Source organism: Nymphalis io, chromosome 10, assembly GCF_905147045.1.
Source record: "Nymphalis io chromosome 10, ilAglIoxx1.1, whole genome shotgun sequence".
Taxonomy (NCBI): Eukaryota; Metazoa; Arthropoda; class Insecta; order Lepidoptera; family Nymphalidae; genus Nymphalis; species Nymphalis io.
Genome location: NC_065897.1, coordinates 12,737,070 through 12,753,984, shown reverse-complemented (window position 1 = coordinate 12,753,984; position 16,915 = coordinate 12,737,070). Strand labels below are relative to the sequence as shown.

Genomic DNA, 16,915 nt, shown 5'->3' with positions numbered 1-16,915 from the left:
GGGTTCAAACCCGGGCAAACAGCACTGAATTTCAATGTGCTTAATTTGTGTTTATAATTCATCTCGTGATTTACGGTGAAGGAAAACATCGTGAGGAAACCTGCATGTGTCTAATTTCACTGAAATTCTGTCACATGTGTATTCCACCAACCCGCACTGGAGCAGCGTGGTGAAATAAGCTCCAAACCTTCTCCTCAAAAGGGAGAGGAGAGGAGGCCTTAGCCCAGCAGTGGGACATTAACAAACTGTTAACAGGCTTTTACTAATTATTTAAAATTATTATGATATACATGTTGCATTACCGCCCAAAAATAATCATGCAATTGCAAACATCCAACATGTCGAAACACCTCTGCACAAACGAATCGATGTAATTGAAGATAGACCCGGTGTCTAATTCCCAACTGCCTGGCTTAACGTCGCTGTGCGCTTCTGCCATCAGATCATAAATTTCTCTATACTGCTTGCAACAATCTATGCACTTCGTGAATTCTCCTAATGCCTTCTTAGTTTTACCGCTAAAAAGTTCATCCAATTTGATATAATTTTTGCAAAGTATAATAATTTGATTGCTCAAAGCTTTAAACAGATTGGTGATGCGCGTTTCTGAATTATAATAAGGAGATTCCATCCAGATGAATCTAAAGAGATTAATGATATTCGGAATGTGTTTACAAATATCATCCGGGTCTACGACGCATTCCAGTACCGCGCAGGGTTGCTTTATAACTTGTAAATATTCAATATTAGACGTAGCTTCTATTATCTTCTGTATAATTTCCTCGCAAAGAACTTGAAACTGTTGTATGAAAGTGGAATGAGTTGTGACGAGAATTTTCGTGATATGTTTTACAGCGGGATTTTTTAACTGGTAAACAAGAGCACTTAAATTTTCATCTGAAAATAAAATATTAAAGACGCTGTTTATTTGAAAATAGAACGCCAAAAGGATTAATACTTATGCAGTATCGTATCTAGTGGTTTTTCTTACGCCTATAGACCCAGAAATCATATTCATCACTTGGACATAACAGTTCCTTCTGTGAGGCTACAGATGCTTGATCTTCAATGCAGGATTTGATCTGATGTGTCCAGTACACGACCACTCCCTCAAGCCTTTTAACGAGTTCTCTGTCAGAACTCGCCTTTTCGAACGACAGCTGCTGACCCTCACGCGGTATGTAGAGGACAGTGAGACCGAGCATTTTATAATACATATCTGTTAACTTGGCTAAGAATGTGTGCAATTGTGAACAGAACTCACTCTTGACACCTGTTGAAAAACAATTACATGTTAATTGTTTTACAATATCATTGAATATTTCAATAGTAACAGCGTCGTGGTACTTACTATCAGGCCAAGTCGTAATAGCAAAGAAATAAGGAGCGTACATTAGTTCTAATATTTGAATCATATTTGATTCAACGGAATCCACAAAAGTACCGAAGACCACTTCGTCGTGAAAAGTTTCCGCTTTGAAAACTTGATCGGGCTGCCTTAAAAAATAGGTGAGGTCGTAAACAGGTGATAAGGGAATATCGAAAGACGCTTTTAATCTATCGCCTTTAAAATACACGCAAAGAATTAGAGATCGTGGTTCCGTTATCCAATCTTCAATGGCTTGCTTGGCCTCGTCATTCCAATCTTGATCCCGTAAGTCGAAGAGCGTGGTCATCTTCATGACGTAGGAGACGAGTTGGTTTAATTCCTGAGGTTCGTAGACAGGCTTAACTGGTTGTTCTGCTAATTCTCTTTCGAGTTGCGCTAGGCGTTCACGCTCTATAATAATAATAAAAAAGTAATGTTTATTTCGGTAGTCGAAGTGGCACTCGAAGAAGAAAAATGTTTTTTTTTAGCATTTTCTTCATTTATTTTTATTTTATACAATTTATATTTTATTAAGTTTTTTTTTTAAATTAAGTTTACCCTAAAATCCGAACGATATCTGTTACAACTTTTGATTTATACAAAACTAAGATTGTCAGGTCAGCTAGGCTGACATCTCTGTTTCTAAAAATTCGGTTGGAGATTTTAATCCTTTATATACTAAACCAGAGAGTAAACATTATTAAGTTACCTCTGTCTTCTTCAGAGTTATGACTCAAATCATCGCTCCACGCCACTTTCATTCTTTTCTTAACTTCCAAATCCGACATGGTTACAAATCTACTAGAGTGCTAGTACCAACCAATAACTTCTTTTTAATCCTTATTACAAATTTAGCTATATAGTCATATTTTACAGGAAAACAAATGAAAACTGTTTTTATTGTTCCCGCGCGTTTTTCCTTTTTTTAATGTAATTTCAAAGTGGCCAGCGTGAGAATTTTCACAGCGAGTTTTATTGATTAAACGTTGCTAAGAAGGTGTGCTTTAGTATTTGGTATTGGTCAATGATATATTACATGTAAAAAGATATTGGTAGTACTGGTATTACATTATTTTTATATCTTTATCTAACAGTCTTACTTATAACGTTGCATAGTGGCTGCATAGTTGAACAATGATTTCACTCTTTCTGTCATTATTGATTAAACATTCGAAAGAAGAAGACAGCATTGTTAACTTATGACCCGTTATACAACGTCTATAAGAAAGGCCGTAAGTGCTTTTATGTAAAAAATAAATTAAATACGTCAGACATAAATTGTCAAATAGTTTAATAGTCATTTTATAACATAGTAATTAAAGCCTAAAATATAGATATAATAAGAAAAATAATTTCAAAGAGGTGAATACTAGATAATAATATTTTAGTTATATATAAAACTTATAATACTAAGCTTCCATAGAAATTTTCATCTAAAATTTCACTGTGCTGATGGACGATCTTTAAAAACGCTGTATCAACTGTATTTTCTCGCTTAGAAGCGAAGTGACCACCAATTTTCAACTTCAAAAATGACGTAATTATATGCAAACTTCCATTCCCTATTTATATATTAATTTAATTTTTATCATTATATTAACAACTTTTAAGAATGAATTTTCAAGGATCTTTTTTGAAGCTACTTTAATATACGTTATTTGTTCGTCTATATACGTGGTGTATCCTTCTAGACGCATTCTTGGACTCCGTACGTCAGTTAGTTATAATTTATACTAATATTGTAAATGCGAACTCTTTGTCTGTTTGTCTGTTACACTTTCACGGCTAAACCATCGAACCGATTTCAATGAAATTTGCTTTATAGGCTTAATTTTTAAACCTAATACATGAAACATTTTTTACGCTGGAAAAACGCATTATGCATTTCCCCCACGGGAATAGTGGGCGGGTATGTGGTGCTCGTCGGTATCCAAGGTGCCGAGTGCGCCCCGAACATCGGAATTCAAACTAAAAACTTACACATGCTACCGTGACGCTCCACCTAATACATGATCCCCTCTAATCCTAAGTGGTTGAAAATTATTTTTTAATAATTAGATTAGTCATATAAATTTTCCTGGTGGTAAAGCTTTGTGCAAGCTCGTCTGGGTACCACTCATCAGATATTCTACCGCAAAACATCAGTACTTGGTATTGTTGTGTTCCGGTTTGAAGGGTGAGTGAGCCAGTGTAATTACAGGCACAAGGAATATAACATCTTAGTTCCCAAAGTTGGTGGCGCATTGGTGATGCAAGCGATGGTTAATATTTCTTACAATGCCAATTTCTATGGGCGTTGGTGACCACTTACCATCAGGTGGCCCATATGCTCGTCCGTCTTCCAATTCTATAAAAAAAATGTAAATTTTATTGCAGTGTATAGCATGCCACGCCATGTGGTCCCATGGCTCGAGGCGACACGCTTACTAAAGGCGGCCGACGGTTGGCGGGCGTTCTTCGCGCGCTTTTGATCGCGCAGTTAACAATCTCATTGGTCATGGTGATATATAGCTACAACACTTCATATAAAATTATGTCACTATTGAAAAAAATACATAAGGTATTATTTTAGTGTTGGCATACTCATATTTTTATTTTATTTTATGTAAAATCAAATATTTTTTTTATTAATTAAATCATTGGAGCAGCGTGGTGGAATAAGCTCCAAACCATCTCCTCAAAAAGGGAGAAGAGGCCTTAGCCTAGACCTAGCCCAGCAGTGGGACATTCACAGGCTGTTACGGTAAATCATCATTCGCTTTCCTTATACTATATATTTGGGATCGGATCAGCTGCATGGAAAAATAATTAAATAAGAATAGATTATATAAGATCGTTTCTTACGGCCACACACCTGACGCCTCCCCGGGAAAGCATTTATTAGTGGGTTAATTTCCCGCCACCGTTCAAGTCTTAGAAACACATGCTCACACGAATGAATATGAAAAATAAGGTGTAAGTCGTGGTCAGAGAAAGAAATGTTTCTATATATAGATATTGCAAATATTCATCAATTCAAGTATAAAAGGCCGCCTTTCCTTTTAAGAAAATTTAAGAAAATTTACCTTGTAAGTTGTAGCTTCTTCCACCACGCTACTCCAATACGAGTTAGTGGATATAATATTGGATTGCATTTGTGGCAGATTTCTATCTATCATGCAGATTTCCTCAGAATTTTGTCCACACAAATCACAAATTAAGATTGTCTATTTGGACCGGCGTCTTTCAGATTCGAGTATTCCCGTCTCTGGGTTATCGTTTATAATATTTTTTCAGTTCAAAGTGATTCTGATCTACATATTGATACTCCTACAAGCGTATTGTATGAAACTTCACTACACAAGTGGTTTCCGCTTGGTGTCGTGGTTGCTACGCTATCCGCACTGGAGCCGAGTTGGGCCCGTGGCTCGACTGTGGCTCCTCAGCGGAACCCTGCTCGCTGCTAATGGTCTGCTGGTCCACGCTGCTTGTAAGACCACGCTGAAGGTACTGTAGTTTAGCATTGAAAAAATAATCAGTCCGTGGTATATAACTTTTATGATTGAACCAGTCGTTACGTTTCTGAATTTGGTTATTGGTTACAGGGTAATATAAGAATATATATTATATAATAGCAAAACTCCACATACGTTGTCCTGCCATACAATATTTATCTCCAGATTTATCTACAGATAAGTTACAATAAAATGAATAGTATAAAACACTTCTCCATGAAAAAAATACATTTATGTTTCCACTTTCATGGTGATCATTTACAGGTTTCAGTCTATTATTCTTAAATAGATATAAAATTTAACAGATTTAAAATGAAAAGTAATATTGCAGGCTTTAATGAAAGAATTGTCATCGACTTTGCGCATCGGCATGACTCAGTACCTCACCGAACCGTCCTGGAAGCAGTTCATTGACACGATGCAGGTAATGTTTGTTGTTAATATATATCTTTCATTTTATTATATAGGTATGCGGATGGGCGAATGGATCACCAGATATACACATACATATGCAGTGCCATACCATCGTGTATACCATGTATAGGCTCCTAGACATTAGCGCCGTAAGAAATATTAACCATTCCTTACATCGCCAATGCGCCACCAATCTTGGGAACTAAGATGTTATGTCTCTTGTGAAGATCATTTATACTTAATATTATAAAGCCGAAGATTTCGCTTGAAGGTGCTAATCTCAGAATTATATATTTCTGTGCCAGATATTCATATTATCGCTGGTTGTTCTGGCTTGAATATATACAATCCCGTTACGGTAACAGAAATAAAAGTTGCTATCGTTGTTTTTCAATGGAAGTTGTGAAAAAAGATGTCTCCTTAAATTTATTAACTAAACATTGAATAATACTGACTAGGCAAGAGATATTATCGTGCACCCGAAGTCCTAGTCTGTGTGCTTTGTGCACATATGTGCTCCCTCTAATCCTTCACTTCCATAGCCCGAATCTCCGGCAGGTCAGTAAAACACTAATAATATCTGGTGTTATGGCTACGCAAAAGCACGTAAAGCGGCAGCCTTCATAGGGATAAATAAAAACTATAAAATTACAAATTTTCTTAAGTCATCCCCTCATATTTTTTTTTATACTAAAAATTATAAAACACATCGGTATTGAAGATAGAGCTGAACTGCTGCGGTGCAGATCGTCCGGAGGACTGGCACGAGGTCCCTTGGATCAGCATTGACTTCCTCAATGAGAGCGAAGAACTCGTAATAAAGTAAGCTGTTTGTGATATTTATAGTTTAATTTCAAGGACAAGCCCCCTCCCCCAACCTAAATAAGTGCTGTCATATGAGTTCCAAGAACATTTGCACGTAATGCAATATCGCAAGCGACAGACTTGTAATGTAATGTACGAGACTTGTATAGTTACGTGTTGGCACAAAAACAATATCCGTCCCTTTTTAGGAAAAAAAGACGCATTATAATATCTATACGTTATTTATGGTAAATTAGGATTAAGAGTAGGTCCAAGGTACTACGTAAGTAACTGATAATGATTTTAAGAGCACTTGTGTGATGTTGATTAGGTAGGTTCTTCAAGTGCCTTTAGAAAATTCAAATTAAAAAGTAAAAAAAGTGGGTAACAATTAAGGCTGTACAAGCAGTACAATAATACATAAAATGAAGTTTTAAATAAAACTATTGTTTATCAAGCTAGCCTCTACTACAAGCTGTTGAATAACCGTGTAAAATATTTTTTACGAATCTGAAAACTTAATTATAATTATCTTATAAAATATCAGTGTTTTAAGATTTAACCGAAACCAAACCCTGTAGGTTGTCGGGCGTGGACGGTAAAATGAAGCTTCCCATCTCACCGTACTCGTGCTGTTCGCCGCACGTGCTGACTGCCTGCTACCACGACCCTCTACAGCTAGTAAGTTATAGTATAATTATATATATATAATAAATTATCTTGTATTATGTAGGAAATATTAAGATTATTTGCTAATAATGGTAAGAATGAAACTAATAATGGAAGAAAAAAGCTGTAACGTAACTATCGCAGAGGCAGGTGGAGGGCGAAGGTGTGAGGTCGCTGCACAAACGCGGATGTCGCGAGGCTGCTCAGCTCCCTCTCGCGCGCGTCGCGTTCGCCGTGCACGTGCTCACCGTCCTTTGTGCGCTCTTGCAGGTAAACAGTAGTCGGTATACCACCACGCGTAGTCATTTAACGATTTTTTTTGTAAATACAAGAAAATCAACATATTTATAGCTCAATTAAATAATACTGTCAATATTTTTAATCCGTGAGATTTTGCCTGCAGTTATGGTGTCAACAACCTTTCTAAATAAATGGTTGTAACAGAAAAGTAGAATGACCCGAGATTAACAAATTAAAAGAATACAAACAAATTATTTGAACATAGCATACATTACATATATATTTAGCTTTGTATTTAAGAGAGAAGTGCAAAAAAATTAATCTGACCGTATATCTGAATCATTAAATGCTATACAACTAACTATTCTGTAAGAACTAATCGAAATTCACCGTAGAAATCGGTCGTAAAATGTCAATAATAAAATATGCGACATTGGACAAAATAATTATAGCACACATCAAAAAAGTATATCTCCATAAGTCGGCTGTCAATATTCACGAGCGAGTAATGAAGTGGATTCTTACAGAATATCACTGCAGATTTTCAAACGTGGCAAATAAAATTAATGGAAACATTTTCCTTGCGAATAATTTTGGAAATAGCAAGGCACGTTGAAAAGGTGTTCATGGAATATTATCTTATTCCATCTTGTATCATCCAACGTATTCTGGTGTTGTACAATGAATTATTAAATAAACCTATCATATATCCTTAAGAAACTCAGGTGAAAGTAAGTAAATAATGTTGTCAGATGCTGATAGTGCTAGTGACACACTTGTTACGCGCTGCGACGAAATGTGCAAAGGTGAGGCGTCATCACATATTTTGTTTGTCATTAATTACTATAATATGTATACATTGGACTGAGTCTTATTAGAATCTTAATGTAATATATTTCATAAATTGTGATTTATTAAGTCAAATGTAAAAACCAGTGTCCAATCCCTTTAACTTTTTTTACTATTTATAATATGTAATGATTTTATCCTAATATATAATAGATATGTCCTCCAGACCGATTTCGGCCACGGCGATCAATCTCAAGAGAGATTAACCATCTACGCAGGAGATAACACAAGAGAGTGCACAAATGTGTGCGCAAACGCAGGTGCACTATCTATTCCGTAACTCTCATAATCCGATGGGACGGCAATCCGACACGACCGTAAAGAGTTCAGGTGCAGGACCAACGGCTTTACGTTCGTTCCGAGGCACGGAGTGTACACACTTCCAACTTCCAGACTCCGGGATGTTACTGAGAATTTTCCGACAAAAAAAACCCAATAACTTTTTATTGGCCGACCTGGGAATTGAGCCCAGGACCTCCGGGTCTGCGGCCTTACATCAAGCCACTAGACCAACCAGGCCATAAATAATATGTATATTATCTACATTATTGTTGTATTACGCCGTCTAAATGAAAGGAAATACTAACTTAAACGTTGATTACGTTTTATCGGCCTCATCTATAAATGTTGTTTAGCGACTGTTTATTTAACCACTACTTCTCCCTTTCTATCATCATTGATTTGACGTTCGAAGGAAAAAGACATCATTGTTTAAGTAATTACTTCCTAAAAACAACGCGGTAAAGCCACGAATAATCGATACTATAATTTATTTATTATCGTGAATAGCAATATACATATATATATTCTGTAATGTTTGATAAGTTTTCATTGATACTGGCATTTACGTTTTGTGTAAAAAAAAATAAGTTTATATATGATAATAAAAAAAAAATAGCAATGACATTCAAAACAAAGATTTGATGTTTTAAAAAAAATAATTATTGAATAAGAAAAGTCATGAAGAATTGTGATGAAAAACGGAATAATAAACTTTAAATGTCGTTTCTTCGGATACAAAGCAACCTCAAGTTTATTTATTTCGAATCCATAAGATAATAAAATAATATTAACAACTGTGAAGTCTTTAAACAATTTTAATTTTTATTTACTTAGTTGTTCTGCGCTCCTTGCCTTGACTCATATCAAATAATATTTCACCGCTAAAAATTTTTGATTGTCCCTTTCAAATGTGACAATGTTACTATTTTAACATTAAAATTAACTAATAAGTTTCACTTTCTTTTATAATTAAAAAACTATATTTTTATCAAATTGTAACTCAAATTTTATGCATACTTTAAATTTCAATAAATATAAGTAGTATTTTGTAATTAGAAGTGTATTATGTATACGAACGAACTGCTCATATATGTTTTTTTAAATTACGTATGTTTTAAATTTTATTTCCAGCCAGATGAGTCGAGCGCGAGCGCCCTGAGACGCGGCCTGCGCGCGCGCAGCTTCCCTTACCTTTCGTAAACATATTTTTTATGTATGTATAATAGATTTTGTATTTTAAAAATGTTTTAATCGTGGAATATGTAATGTAATAAAATTATGACAAAGGTAATAAATAAAAGACAACGGTTCGATCGACGTAAGGCTTTATTGACGCGATCGGAAGTCCTTACCCTAGTAGTTAAGTAGCAATGCGTGAGTGCGTACAGAGAGCCGTCACGTTACATTTGTGCGGCGCCATCTTTAAATATGGGTTACATAAATAACGAATATAAATATAATGGTCGACGTCGACGTCGCCGCGCCACGCGCACCCAACGTTACAAATATACAAAAATCGTCGTATTTACAGGCGGAATGTGTCTAGAGCGGCGGCGGCCCGTGCGGGTAGCGCAGCACGGGCTGCAGCGACGGCGCCGGGCGGCAGTCGGGCGGCGCCAGCGGGGCCAGCGCCGCCGCGCCCAGCAGCAGCAGCAGCAGCGCCTGGAACGGCAGCGACGCGCGCGCCACGCGGCACACGAAGCGCAGCCCGCGCCGCACGCCGCTCAGCTCGCGCCGCTCACGCTCCTCGCTCAGCGCGCTGCGCGGTACGTAATACATAATACAGGCTGCATAACGTCACAGATAGTAATAGAACGAACGTGAGTATTTCGAATATAGAGCACAGAAATATTTATGATTAATTGGTGTGAATCGGTTCGATTTTCAAACTAAAAATATTGTATATGTAAATAAATGAGATGAATCTCATGGTATGTCGGTTGCTAGTCCTACGCGTGTCGTGTGTGAACTAAATACGTGACTCACTCTGCATCGTCGAGCGGCGGCAGCGTCATCGCCGGCAGCTGCTGCTCGTCCTCCTCCAACAGCTAGGGACAACCATATACGTCAACATACGGTGCAAAGCTACTACTGTGATTAGGTTCTTATACTTTATTTACTCAATTTGTAAATAATAAATCATATTTTCTAAAGTGTTGCTACGTAAAAAAAATAAAAAGTAATTACTAATATTTATTTCTAGTAGGATGTACGAACATGAATTTAATTGTTTAAATTACTGTGTTTTATTCGCAATTTAAAAAAGCTCCGCTATATTCAAGTTTAATCTGTGAATTTTGAGTGCTCTGTGTTTGTAAGCAGTGTCAAGCTGGCAACGGAAATTTATTTAATTTTTTAATTTATGTAAAAAATTTTTTTTTACGTAAAAATAATTTCACCTTAGTCTGTTTATTTGTTGAATGTGTAATGTGGGTTTCTGGGACGTTGAGTCTTTTAAAGCGTAGTGTACGTGTTTTTGTGGGTCTGTGTGTGCTTGTGTACCTGTGTGGTGGCGGCGGTCGCGCTGGCGGCGGCCGCGGCGAGTGCGGAGCTGTGCTGCGGCGAGCGAGCCAACGCTGCACCCAACTTCAGTGCATATACGCCCGACAGCTTGCGGAGGGATTGCAAGCGCAGTCGGAGCTCACCCAGTCTACGGAACATGAATGATATAATTAGTTATTATATCTATAAGATTTAACCCGCACTAAACAAGCGTAGTCAGTTAAATAAACTCCGGAGCTTTCTTTTTAACAATGAAGCCCTTCGATCAGTCTCGATAATATAGAAGATCGATTTACTAATGCGACGTTGCAATGTATAAGGTGGGGTCTCACCTGCGGCAGACGTGCTGCGCGTCGGCCTTCAGCAGCTGCGCGGCGTCTCGCAGCGCCAGCACGCGCGGCTCGGCTCTACTCAGCTCGTCGCGCAGCTCGCTGAAGCGCCGGAAGTCGTCGCGCAGCTCGCCGGGCGGCCGCGCCAATCGCAGCGGCTCGCGCGCGCGCACCGTGCGCTCCGCCGCCGCCAGCTGCTCCACCAGCTCCACCACTGCGGGAGGGGACGATCCAGGTATACAAAACTAGATCTCAAAGTCACGACGATACTCATCGTCGGTCAGCGGGACTCAGTATGACCCACTTCATCTCATTTATCACGGCGAGGGAAACGACGAGGGCACGTCGGATCCTTCGTCCGACCGTAAATTTACGATTTCATGTCGTCAAAAGTTTCGTCGATCGGCCAAGGAACAATTCATCACCATACTATATGCGGCCAGGCTCACCGATGTCGTGGAACTGCGCGTTGTGCAGCAGCGCGTGCTGCAGCGCGGCCTGGCGGGCGGCGGCGCGCGCGCAGGCGCCGTCCCAGCGCCGGTTGGCGGCGGCGAGGCGCTCGCGCGCGCGCGCGGCGTCGGCGGCGCGGCGCGCGTGGCGCGTCACGTGCGCGCCCACCACGTTCAGCGACACCACCAGCGCCTTGTGCGAGTCCAGGTCTAGCAGGAACTCGCGGTGGTCCTGCGGGGCACGACTGGGCCGTTACGATTCGATCGCATGGAGGAAGCTCGTTTCTTTATTTCGTTGGACACGTTGCGTCCGTTTTGTCCGTCCGTGTGATCGTTGTACCGTGAGTACCTGTATCGCGTCCTCGAGCGCGTCGTACTGCTCGGGCGGCTCGGAGTGCGCCTCGTCCGTGGCCTCCGCGAACTGCAGCCACTGCTCCAGCCGCCACAGGTCGTTGTCGAGCTGCTTCCAGTTCCGATCGGAGCAGAGGGGACACGTGACGCGACCGGTCTCGCTGGAGCGGGAGATGAAGATGATTTAACGAAGCGATCGATAGTGATATTCGCTGATTTCGAAAATGTTGAAATTTAATCTATACCTGAACCTTAATTTAAATCGAGTGACGTGTAATAAAATTATAATTGTAATAAAATATTTTATTAATTTTAATTCTTATTAGGATTTCGTGCGCTCTAAAAAAATATATTCTCTAAATGACAAATATACGGCTACGAAATTAGCAAACGATTACATTATAACTCACATAACATAATACACAATGAATATTTATTTTTTAAATATAAGCACAAATAAATATTTAGAACACTACAGACATAGACGAATATAATATTAGTATTTGGTATAAATCAACTTTTTCAAACTACGTAATCATGCACTATTTATTTGCTCAAACATAAAATAAGCTGTATTGTATACAAAAAAAAATGTCATCTGCCACAAATTCTCTGAGCCGAAAATAAAATTCAGCGTATATCCAAAAAATTACTTATCTAGATTCTAGATATCTCATTATTTGCTTATATTATATATTATGGCAGATAACAAAAGAAAGTGCACGTAACAAATAAAGTGCAGCCAAAACTATTATTTTTCAGAAATTCGCTTACAACCATAAAATCACGTAACAGTGCGAAAACATTCCGAAGATGTTTAATTGTGTTAATAAAGTGCTAATGCTGTGTGTGCTTTATCAGTGAATTTAATAATACGATCGTTATTTACAAGAGACTTATTTAATTCGAGCAGCTCATCATTGTTTTAAAATAAATTTACAAACATAAACGATAATTAAAAAAAAGTCAAATACTTTATCCAACAACGCTCTCACAAGCATTCATGAATCGTCATTTTACAATATTAATTTCAATTAAAATCTACCACCGGTTTGGAATGTAGATTCTACCAGCCATATAAGGTATTTGTATTTGTGAACGTAATTCGGGAGGTTGTGAGCGAATTTCCGGTGAGTTAGAAAATATATTAGGAAGCGATACTCACTGTTCGCACGTGAGAGCGTACGACGCGGAGTGGGGCAACCTAGGACCAAAAACGACGTTTAATATTGCATGCCAGGTTAACAAGCGTTTAACACTGGATCTAGATTGAAAATAATTTTGAAGATCAGGTGCATATAGAATATATTTTATTTCCAAAATCAATATATTGTCTTAGTTATATTTTTAGGATACATTTTAATGTTTAGATAATTTTAATATAATGTCCAAGACAGAATTTCAATGTTATAATTAGCCATTGCCAACAAATGACCATTAAATATTTCAATAAAAGCTTTTGTATTTTCCAAAAAAACTGCTTTCAAGGAAGTATTATAGCAAATGTTTATATTTCGAATCATAATGAAGTTAACGAAGAAAATTAAATATCACATATTAATTGGTTAAGAAAGTGTTCAGCGTTGAATATCAATTAGTGCTCAAATTTAGAGTTAAAGTGGCAAATATCACGAAGCCCACCACCAAATCCAAACGTGCCAGTGCGTCTACATTACATTGCCTTACAATACATAGCGAAAACGTATTAAAACCCATTTATTACATCCAACGAATTGGACGAAAATTCTGGCGAATCTTTGAAAAGTTGCAATTAATATACATGGTTGAAATAACAAAAAAAAAGTAATCAGAAATCACATCGAATCTATTTCATAAGCTGACTCACCTCAAATTGTTGATCTGTAGTTCGCGTTTCTTGGCCTGTGTCAAGAGATCTTCGTATCTTAATGAGAGAGATTCCACCTCCTTCAACATCGCTTCTTCCTCGGTGGCGTCGCATTCAGTTAGTAATAGTTCTGATAGATGCTTGGCCAGTTCGAGTGTTTGTTCGGGCTTAGCTCCAGCTTTAGCTATTTCTTTAGCTGCTGTAGCTAATTCTTCGCTGCCGGTGTTTTCTTTTAGTTCTTGGAGTAGTGCAGTTCGGAGCGCTTCCAGAGATTCTGATGTTTCCTTAACTGCGGACGCTAGTTCGACACGATATGTCTCTTTGGATGTTAATGTGTCTACTTGCAACGCTGCATCAGTTTCCCATTTTAACGTATCGACCTGACCATTAATAATTATGGTTTAATTATGCAATGTTTAAGATTGTACGTTAAAAATATGAATAGCCTGGTGTTTGTTTGTTGTAAGAGAACAAAACATTTAAGCAACAAACCTGTACAGCGGTGTCCACGTCACCGACCACTTCAGCCCTCGCGAGGTCCAATCGGGTCCTGACGTCTGCAAACAGTGCGCGGTACTCGCCCACCATATCCGATACACCGGACACGCTAGCCACCGACACAGACAATCTGTCTGCTTCATCTACTAGTGCTTCACACTCGCGGAGTTCTTTTTCTACTTCCTGTATACCAAAAATAATAATAAGTATTTAGTTTGTTTAATAAGAATTCATCAAAGTAAAATAATTATAATTTAATTATGTGTGATATAATAGTACATATTGCTAATAACTTAGGGTTGTTATATTAAATATAAATCAGTTTGAGCCACTTCAACATACAAAACTCATATAAATCAATAAGCTGTGTGTCCAATATTTAGATAACGCGGGTTAATTAACTATATGTAAATTACTCACATCTAATTCTTTAAGGGTGGCAGCTTTATCTGAAGGTATCGGAGCGAGATGCAATGCTCTGGTTAACCTAACATCCGTTTCTGCTAACGCCACAACAGCCTTTCCATGAGCTGCGACGAATTGACGATGAGCATCAGCACCAGCAGCATCTACTCTACAACGTAGTTGTTGCCACCGTCGTACCGCCGCTCTGAGTCTTGCTGCATCATCAGCCCCAGGCCCTCGGACCTCAACTCCGCGAGCTGACGCTATACGGCTGTATGCATCCTCCAATTTCTTAACATCGCCTTCTAAGGTATCTAAGTCTTTAAACACAGCCTTCGAAACCGTCTCATCTTCAGCTTCACCTCTCTGTTTGCGGGTTTCGATCTTTTCGACTCTCTTCTCTATTCCATCAAGCTTCTTTTCAACTTTAGGTAGTAGAGAATTAGCCAGTTCAGCAGATTTTCTGACCTCCTTCAATGCTTTCTTTCGTTGTTCAGACATATCACAGATGTTTTTCCATTTCTTTTCAACGATGTTTGCACCGGTATGTAAATTCCGTAAATCGAAGTTGCCTTTTAGCACGTCAGCGTCATTAAATACGAGTTCGCATAGGTTTAGCGTTTTACCAACTTCTCCGCTCTCGTTTTCAATGTTTTTGTGTATTTCGTCACGTTCCTGGAATTTAGTATCAACGGCTTTCGTCGTTAAATGTTCTAGGACAACTGGCGCTGATAGATTAGATTCTATTGTGTGTAATTTAAGTCTTATTTCTGTCAAACGTTCTTCTAATTGTGAAATTGTTTCGAGTAATTCATTGATCTTGGCTATTCGATTTCGTCCCGTTTCTTGCAAATTATGCCAGCGTTCTTGTATGTCTTTTAACTGTTTAGACGTATTCTTGCTATATGATTTTTCATCTTTTTTAGCCAAATCAGTTAAAACGCTACCTGTTTCTGCAAGCCATTCGAATTCCCGTTCTTTGAGCGAGGTTTCCGCTTGAATATCTGAGTTGATCCTTCTGACCAAGTCCTGAGGATCTAAAGCTCCTAAGTCACTACTAGATGTGGTCGTTTCGAGACGTGATTCGAGTGTTTTTATCCATTCGCTAAATCGAGAGAGCCTTGAGTCAAATATTGTATATATTTCTAATCGTTCTTGTAGCCTGTGAATAATGATTGATAGTTGGTGTTCCAAGTCCGCGCGCTGTTGACGTAATTGCCAGACCTTTTGATTAACTATTCTTATATCTTGAGGACTGAGGCATTCTTTCAATTGCTCCTGAATAACGCTGAGAGCTTCCAGTTTTGTTTCAGTTTTATCTATTTTTGTTCTTAAATCAGTATACTTATCTATCGCTTTCTTAAGCTGAGGCCTAGATAATCGCTCATCGTCAGAGTAGGTCATAATTTCGCCTTGTGTCTTAGAATATAACTTGTGCAAGTCATCCGTTAAAGTTTCATATTCTCCAATAAGACCAAGTATTCGAGTTAGGAAGTCACGCCAAGTGTCAAGACTTGCTTGTAAATTATCAACTCTCTTAACGATACCCGCGTATTCCATTCTTACAGAAGCACCATAGGTTTCTTCTGTGAATTCCATTACCTTCTTTAGATTCTCCAATAGTTTTTCCGAAAATTTCCTGCCTTCGGGTAATTTGTCTGCGAGATTCTGGATCTCAGATAAGACTTTGTGTATCCTCTTTATATGCACGTATCTCAGTTGTAGCTTTTCTTTTTCTCTTTCTATTTCCTTTAGCCACCGAAGTAGTTCAGTGTAAACCTGGATGTATTCGTCCCAAGCCGCGATTCGTGTACACACCTCGTCGTGTCTTTCGACGATTCTCGCTAAAGTTTCATTGTGGAGATTGGTTAGCGTGTCGAACTTGTCAGCTAGATCACGATTCTTAGATTCCTTATTTTCATTCATCAACACTGATCGTTGTGATGCCAGAAGATTTCTATGTACTCTGCAAAGTCTGCGGTGTTCGGTTAAATTTTCATAATCAGCCGGTACGGAACCGGATAGGAATGATTGTAAGTCTAATAAATATTCGTTCCATAATCGCAGAGCAGTCGCTGCGTCTCCCGACCTTACCAGCGCCGTCGATAAGCGATGGTAGTGTAAGAAAGTATCTCTAAACATAGCCTGCCATAGTTCTAATATTCGTACAATGGAATGTTCGTCTGACACGTCTCTGTCGATGTCCGGAAGCTCTGCCTTTGCGGGTGCAATGTCAGCCTCGCTTTTACCGAGTGCTATAAGGTTTTCTCGCAGAGCTATCAATTTGTCTTCCACTATTTCTCCGTCTTCTTGAACTGGAGTCAAATCCTGTAAAAGTGAGAATGTTGTTTTTATTTTTATAACATAAATCATAAGTCATAAGTCTGTTGTAATATTGACAATCAATTTTAATT

The 16,915-nt window shown here is 38.5% G+C and overlaps 3 protein-coding genes across 6 annotated transcripts in view; 1 reads left to right on the top strand and 2 right to left on the bottom strand.

The window, feature by feature from the left end:
* LOC126771415 (dynein axonemal heavy chain 2) overlaps positions 1-2,157 on the bottom strand; it is a 50,276-nt gene extending 48,119 nt beyond the window's left edge. The window contains exons 1-4 of the mRNA XM_050491283.1: positions 2,079-2,157; positions 1,352-1,780; positions 992-1,273; positions 303-897 (exon numbers count right to left, since the gene is read on the bottom strand). Of these exons, the coding sequence (XP_050347240.1) occupies positions 303-897; positions 992-1,273; positions 1,352-1,780; positions 2,079-2,157 (1,385 nt within the window). The remainder of the gene's footprint in view (positions 1-302; positions 898-991; positions 1,274-1,351; positions 1,781-2,078) is intronic.
* Positions 2,158-3,773: 1,616 nt separating this feature from the next.
* Positions 3,774-9,321, top strand: LOC126771414 (peripherin-2-like). Its single transcript, XM_050491281.1, has 8 exons — positions 3,774-3,929; positions 4,646-4,855; positions 5,195-5,287; positions 5,999-6,099; positions 6,663-6,762; positions 6,895-7,020; positions 7,743-7,796; positions 9,253-9,321. The coding sequence occupies exons 1-8, from the start codon at positions 3,774-3,776 to the stop codon at positions 9,319-9,321; spliced, it is 909 nt and encodes a 302-aa protein (XP_050347238.1).
* Positions 9,322-9,429: 108 nt separating this feature from the next.
* LOC126771436 (muscle-specific protein 300 kDa-like) overlaps positions 9,430-16,915 on the bottom strand; it is a 139,476-nt gene continuing 131,990 nt past the window's right edge. For 3 of the 4 annotated variants that reach the window (XM_050491308.1, XM_050491305.1, XM_050491307.1), the window contains 10 exons: positions 14,517-16,829; positions 14,091-14,279; positions 13,599-13,978; positions 12,918-12,956; positions 11,751-11,913; positions 11,402-11,633; positions 10,956-11,166; positions 10,624-10,771; positions 10,108-10,169; positions 9,430-9,880 (listed from right to left, as the gene is read on the bottom strand). In XM_050491308.1, coding sequence (XP_050347265.1) covers positions 9,664-9,880; positions 10,108-10,169; positions 10,624-10,771; positions 10,956-11,166; positions 11,402-11,633; positions 11,751-11,913; positions 12,918-12,956; positions 13,599-13,978; positions 14,091-14,279; positions 14,517-16,829 — 3,954 coding nt within the window. In that variant the 3' untranslated portion in view covers positions 9,430-9,663. The remainder of the gene's footprint in view (positions 9,881-10,107; positions 10,170-10,623; positions 10,772-10,955; positions 11,167-11,401; positions 11,634-11,750; positions 11,914-12,917; positions 12,957-13,598; positions 13,979-14,090; positions 14,280-14,516; positions 16,830-16,915) is intronic. The other variant, XM_050491306.1, reaches the window with a different exon arrangement.

Excerpts from the sequence above, each read along its gene's own strand:
- LOC126771414 (XM_050491281.1), top strand. The coding sequence starts at position 3,774 with ATGGCTCGAGGCGACACGCTTACTAAAGGCGGCCGACGGTTGGCGGGC. Across the intron at positions 6,100-6,662 it reads AGCGAAGAACTCGTAATAAA|GTTGTCGGGCGTGGACGGTA; the intron begins GTAAGCTGTTTG and ends CAAACCCTGTAG. Across the intron at positions 6,763-6,894 it reads ACCACGACCCTCTACAGCTA|AGGCAGGTGGAGGGCGAAGG; the intron begins GTAAGTTATAGT and ends TAACTATCGCAG.